Source organism: Desmodus rotundus, chromosome 5 (genome assembly GCF_022682495.2).
Source record: "Desmodus rotundus isolate HL8 chromosome 5, HLdesRot8A.1, whole genome shotgun sequence".
Lineage (NCBI taxonomy): Eukaryota > Metazoa > Chordata > Mammalia > Chiroptera > Phyllostomidae > Desmodus > Desmodus rotundus.
The window spans coordinates 43,266,837-43,273,006 of NC_071391.1; the positions used below are offsets into that span (position 1 = coordinate 43,266,837).

Here is a 6,170-nt window from a genome sequence, read left to right on the forward strand (position 1 = left end):
TCATTATGCGATTTCAGGTGTAGGCGAACGAAGTCAGGATTGGGATTTATGGTTTTAAGGAAGTCTATCTATGGCTCACTTCTGCTTATCCTATAGACCTTGTGATAGGAGTTGTTTCTTGGTTGGCTCTTCTGGCTCCATTCTTCAGGTACATCCCTTGGTTTGCTGTACTTGGTTTGCTGTACTTTCCACCCTGTAAGTTCAGTGTGTTTTGTCAAGTTCCCACAATTCCTGGTGGTTTGATATACTCATTTATTTATTTAAAAATTTAATCGCATGGTTGTTTATTTATTCAGCAAACATTACTGAGTACCAACTATATCCCAGCACTTCTGGAGCTTGCCCTGTGACTGCTGTCATAGGCAAGGCACAGTCCCTGCTCTTCAAGGAGGGACACACTGATGGATTTTCTGTGCAAGGTAATCAGTGCAATGAGAGGCTGATTAAGTGACTCGACAGGAAAGAAAAGGACACATGCATTACAGAATTTGGGGACAGCTTTACAGAATACAGGTCAGTTGGGCTGAATTTACATTAATACGTAAGATGGCACAATGTCCATTCTTAGCTAATTGTCCTTTGTGTTCTGGTCAGAGAGCTGAATATATCTCCTCTCTTCCTGGGAATACAGTCCCTTCTGCTTTCCTCTAAGAATCACAGAGCAACCACTTGTTTCCTTTAGTAGTTAATGCTTAATAAGCAGCTCTAGGCTTTTCCTCTGCATTCCTGTACCACAGAGCAGAGGCATCTCTGCCTCTGTCTTTCACCTGTTACAGCTTGACTTCATTCTTCACTGCTCCACCAACAGGGCTCCTGTCACAACGAGGAGTGGCCTTCCACTGATGCACAGCTGTTCCCTGACCTCTCAGCTGAAACATGACAAGTGCCCTTAAACTTGCAGTAGAAGGGGAGTAGTTAAGAAAGAGAGTTAATGTTCTCACTGTGTGGAATGTTAAGCACTGAAATGTGAGTTTTGGTAAGATTATGAGATTATCCTAGGGTGGAGGGTCTCAATAAAACTATGTCACTGTTACTTGAAGTTAACAGTGGCCTTGAATCTGGAAGGGAAACAAAGGCTGGTACATATATAACTACTAGTTATTTCAGATTTTGTAGGTGCATGTTCAGAGTTTTGGGGCAATACTGTACTCACCACTGATTTATAAACAAGACAGTTGGAGTGATGTGATATATTGATGCATAATTCACAAGGACTGAGTTCTTTCTGCCTCTGTCTATAGAAACATATATATGCGCATTCCTCCCTTAGGGAACAAATATAATTATTGCAGACTGTGCCCATATTTTAGACAAACATACAGGACAAACATATCTAGCTTCAAGTTTTTGTTTTAATGGCCTGAAGATGACTCACATGGAGTTTACTTACAGCACCTATTTAATTGGTACTGTTTGTTAACATAGGTGTTAGAAACACTGAATTATCATCACATTTTGACAAGAGATATACATAGTAAATGTTTGAAACAGAGAAGCAGACTCATGGAGACCAGGAGAAAAGGCAAGACCCCAATAATCTGATACATTAAAGTTGATAACAATAACTGTATTGATACAAGATAATTTATACAAGATAACTCTTAAGCACCTTGTATGCAAGTCTTAAGTGTATATGTTTTCATGGATTAAACTCTCTAAAGAATTTTAACCTTGGATGTGACATAATGACATGTGCATTTCAGGAAAAACTCTTTGAAGGGCAGGGTGGAGAGTGACTGGGAAGAGTATGATAGCAAAGGAAGAGAGCTAAGAAAACAATCCAGGTGAGAGGAGTTGGGAGTATGAACTTGGCAGAGACATTGAGGGTTGAGAAAAAGGAGTAGATATAGCAGGGCTTAAAAATAAACTCAACAGGAACTGGTGACAACATAAAAGAGATGAGAGATAAGAATGAGAAAAGAAAGTTTCAAGGTTCTATATACTGTTGGACACATAGGTAATAATGTATGGACAAAGAAAGAGGTAGAGTAAATTTGGGAAGAATAGGTGAGTTAATTCACTCTTGAATATATTGAGTGTGAGATATAGCTACTTAGAGAGCCAATGAAAAAGTGGATTTGTGTTTCAGAAAGCTATTTGAGTTAGATGCATAGATATGGAAGAAGTTAAAGTGTATAAATAGTTAAAACCATGTAAAAGGATCAACTCAACAGACAATGTACAGAATAGCAAAGAGGGAAAGATGGAACCCGGGAATCAACAACATATAATGGAAAGGTAGGTAGAGAAGGTGCGGGGGCTCGGGATACAAGGGAAACAACAGTACAGTGCTACAGTATAAAAACTAAAGGAGACATTTGGAGAATAACTGATTGGTTTATAATGTTCAGTAATGCTAAGAGGTAACACAGAAAATCCTTTCAAGTAGACAGTTCTAAGTTAGAAGTATTTGAATGGTGGACGTTAAGCATGTCTCTAAAAGCAGTGTATTCTTACAAACATCTCTAAATAAAACTTGACCCATCCTCATTTAGATGTGTAGACATGTAGATGTCTTATCTATAAAAAATTATCCAAGATTAAAGATAAGAGAATCTTAAAGGCAGCAAGACAAAAGGAGTTACCTATGAAGGAGTTCCCAAAAGACTATCAGGTGATTTCTCAAAAGAAACCTTGCAGGCAAGAAGGGGCTGGAAAGAAGTATTCAAAGTCATGAAAGGCAAGGACCTATTTCCAAGATTACTCTCTCCAGAAAAGCTGTCATTTAGAATGGAAGGACAGATAAAATGCTTCCCAGTTAAGTTAAAGGAGATCATCATCACCAAGCCATTATTATATGAAATGTTAAAGGGACTTATCTAAGAAAAAGAAGATCAAAACTATGAACAGTAAAATTATAACAAACTCACAACTGTCAGCAAAGGAACCTGAAAAACAGAAACAAAAACAAGCTAAGCAAACAACTAGAACAGAACAGAACCACAGAAATGGAGATCCCATGGAGGGTTATCAGCTGGTAGGGGGAGGGGGAAGAGTGGGGGAAGCGGTACAGGGAGTAAGAAGCAGAACTGGTAGGTACAAAATAGACAGGGGGAGGTGAAGAATAGTTTAGGAAATGGAGAAGACAAAGAACTTTTAAGTATGTCCCATGGACATGAACTAAGGAGGGAATGCTGGAGGGAGGGGGGCTCAGGGAAGAGGGAGAGAAAGGGGAGAAAAAGATGAGATGACTCTAATACCATAATCAATAAAATGTACTTAAAAAAGGAAAAGGAGATTTCCTTTTTTGTATCTTTATTTCCTTTCCCCCTTGTGTTGCAGTTTAAGTCTTTTTCTTTTCATGAAGATGGCAGCCAGATGTGGACAAGGTATTAACCCATCAGGAATGGAGAAGTCATGATTTTCATTTCTTTTTTCTCTTCCCTCTCTGAGTCGTCCATGATGGCCCTTATTAATTCCAGCTGGAGTCTCCTCCATCCTTCTTTTTTCCTAATCGGCATCCCTGGTTTAGAGGAAAGCCAGCACTGGATAGCCTTGCCAATGTGTGCCCTCTACCTCTTTGCTCTAGTGGGCAATGTCACCATCCTCTTTATCATCTGGACTGACCCATCCTTGCACCAGCCTATGTACCTCTTTCTGGCTATGCTGTCTGGCATTGACCTGGTCCTGGCCTCCTCTACTGCACCCAAAATGCTTTCAGTGCTCCTGGTTGATGCCCATGAGATCGGGTATACCGTCTGCCTGATCCAGATGTTCTTCATCCATGCGTTCTCTTCCATGGAATCAGGTGTACTTGTGGCTATGGCTCTGGATCGCTATGTAGCCATATGTCACCCTCTGCACCATTCCACCACCCTACATCCAGGGATCATAGGACGCATTGGAATGGCAGTGCTGCTGCGAGGATTGGTCCTCTTGCTCCCCTTCCCTATCCTACTGGGGAGACTTATCTTCTGTCAGGCCACCATCATAGGACATGCATACTGTGAACATATGGCTGTGATAAAACTTGCTTGCTCAGAAACCACAGTGAACCGAATGTACGGGTTGGCAGTGGCACTGCTTGTAGTTGGACTAGATGTCCTGGCCATTGGCATTTCCTATGCCCTCATCCTCCAGGCAGTGCTGAAGGTACCAGGGCGTGAGGCCCGATTAAAGGCCTTTAGCACATGTGGGTCTCATATTTGTGTCATCCTGGTCTTCTATGTTCCTGGAATGTTTTCCTTTCTCACTCACCGTTTTGGCCACCATGTACCCCATCACATCCATGTTCTTCTGGCTACACTCTACCTCCTTGTGCCGCCTGCACTCAATCCAATTGTCTATGGTGTGAAGACTGTTCAGATTCGCCAGCGAGTCCTCAAGGTGTTGTACATAAAAGGGTAGGCATTAATACATTCCAGGCATTGTTTCAGAAGCTCCTGAATCAGAAACTGCCATGGCTTTCTAGGTTGTGTGGTTAGAGGCCATCCCACATTGAGAAGGCCTTCTAGTCCTACTAGTCTCATGGCAAAGTAGTCATGGGCACTTCATTCCACACCAGTTGGGATGTACCTGGAGAGCTGGATGTGTGAATACTTCCCACATTCATTGTTTGGTTCTGATCCCAACATTTCCTTGCTCTTTGTGATGGATAAATTTGGAGATAGATAGATTGACTCTGGAAATGCCATTTTCTGCCTTTATTTAATGACTGTGCAACATCATCCAGAGTGAGAATGGGAATTCCCAAGCTTTGTGTGGTTTTAGTTTTACAGTGTCCTCAAACCCTCAAGCTGCTGTGAGCTCTAAGTCACTGGAATCCTGTGTAACAAGCATCTCTCTCAAAACATTAGCGATGTCCACAAAGTGAGAAAACACCTTTCATTGAAGTATGGCTGCTACTCATTTATTTAAAAGAAACTTAAGTGGGGCCGGAGCTATAATAGGTTCTAGGAATAATACGTTATAATCCCTTATTTTAAAAAGGTAAAATAGATCTGTATTTTTAATTCATTGTATTTTAACTCATTTATGTTTTTTCTTAGAATAAAGAGAGTTGAATAACACCAAATGTTGAGTATATGTGTGCTTTATAAATATTAACTTAACAAAGTAAAAGTAACCATGTAATTATGATCATCTAATAAGTGTAAAATGTGTTAGAGTCTGGTGTTGGTGAACATACCTTTATTAATAAATAGGGAAATAGTTATGCTACTTGAAAAATGAATTTCTCTTTCTGAAATGTGGATATGGAGTAAGGCCAATTAGTCCTCCCGTTCCTGCTAACAAGAACCAGGTTAAAAGTTACAAGAGTGTCATCACAATTGGTTTATTGCTTCCTGTTTATTGGATGTTATCCTAAGACTTGGCTTCACTCTTCTGTGTGCCTTAACAAGAACGCATTTGTTCAGTCCTGGAGAAAATCAAGCCACTGCTATCTTTAGGTAAGATGCTCAGGTGAGGAGAGGATCCCATTGTGGGATTTGTTAGTGGTAGAAGGATTGGAGTGGACGGCTGGTGTTTTCAATTTCTCTTTTCTTTGTAAATTGTACTCCTAATAAAGAGTTTTCTGTTACAGAGACTGTGTTAAGTCTTTAATTAGTTTGGCACCTGTGGGTGAAATAGGAAGGAGTTGTGTGAGCTGTTCTTATTGCAGGGGAATCACACCATGTCACCACCTTTGTTCTAAGTCTAGGACTTCAACTCTGGTAAGCTGTGCTGGGGGAGCCCAGGCTATGGTGTATTGCATCCATTGGAAAGCAACTTTCTTGACTGGTGGGGTACTTAGTTTGGGTAGGTTATGGAAATAAGCAGTTTTTTCTCTCCTTCCATTTACACCCCTTGCTGAATGTTGGCACGTGGATAGAATGGTGGGATTTGAAGGAGTTTCCTTTGATCACAAGATGGAATCATGAGCTGCAGATGGCAGAGCAACACTACAGAAGAACCTCGATTCCCAAAACTGTCTGGGTCACCAACCCTAACTGAAACCTGAGACAGAAGTCAATTTTATCTGGTTTAAGACACTATCGGGGTTAGCAAAAGTAGGTTTACAGTTTTGAGTACACAAAGCAGAGTTTAAACTTGTAATATTTTTGTAATCATAACCCGAGTGTCTTTTATCATACAAGTGTAAACCTATTTTTGCCTATCCTTGTATTTTTGGAAATCTTTGTTGCAGCTGAGTAACCTTAGGGTCTAATAAGTACGTGTTTATCATCTCA

The 6,170-nt window shown here is 40.5% G+C and overlaps 1 protein-coding gene across 3 annotated transcripts; it reads left to right on the forward strand.

Annotated features, from left to right (window-relative positions):
* Positions 1 to 5,464, forward strand: OR52L1 (olfactory receptor family 52 subfamily L member 1). Of its 3 annotated transcripts, none has more exons than XM_045183633.2 (2): positions 1 to 148; positions 3,394 to 5,464. In XM_045183633.2, exons 1-2 carry the CDS (start codon positions 71 to 73, stop codon positions 4,345 to 4,347), a joined length of 1,032 nt encoding a protein of 343 aa, XP_045039568.2. In that variant the 5' UTR covers positions 1 to 70; the 3' UTR covers positions 4,348 to 5,464. The 3 variants fall into 3 exon arrangements, with proteins under 3 accessions (XP_045039568.2, XP_045039564.1, XP_045039565.1); XM_045183629.2 differs by having other exon boundaries at positions 61 to 195; positions 3,283 to 5,464; XM_045183630.2 differs by lacking the exon at positions 1 to 148 and adding an exon at positions 1,640 to 1,784 and having other exon boundaries at positions 3,283 to 5,464.
* Positions 5,465 to 6,170: the final 706 nt, after the last annotated feature.

Excerpts from the sequence above, each read along its gene's own strand:
- OR52L1 (XM_045183633.2), top strand. The coding sequence starts at position 71 with ATGGCTCACTTCTGCTTATCCTATAGACCTTGTGATAGGAGTTGTTTC. Across the intron at positions 149-3,393 it reads CTTCTGGCTCCATTCTTCAG|TCGTCCATGATGGCCCTTAT; the intron begins GTACATCCCTTG and ends TCCCTCTCTGAG.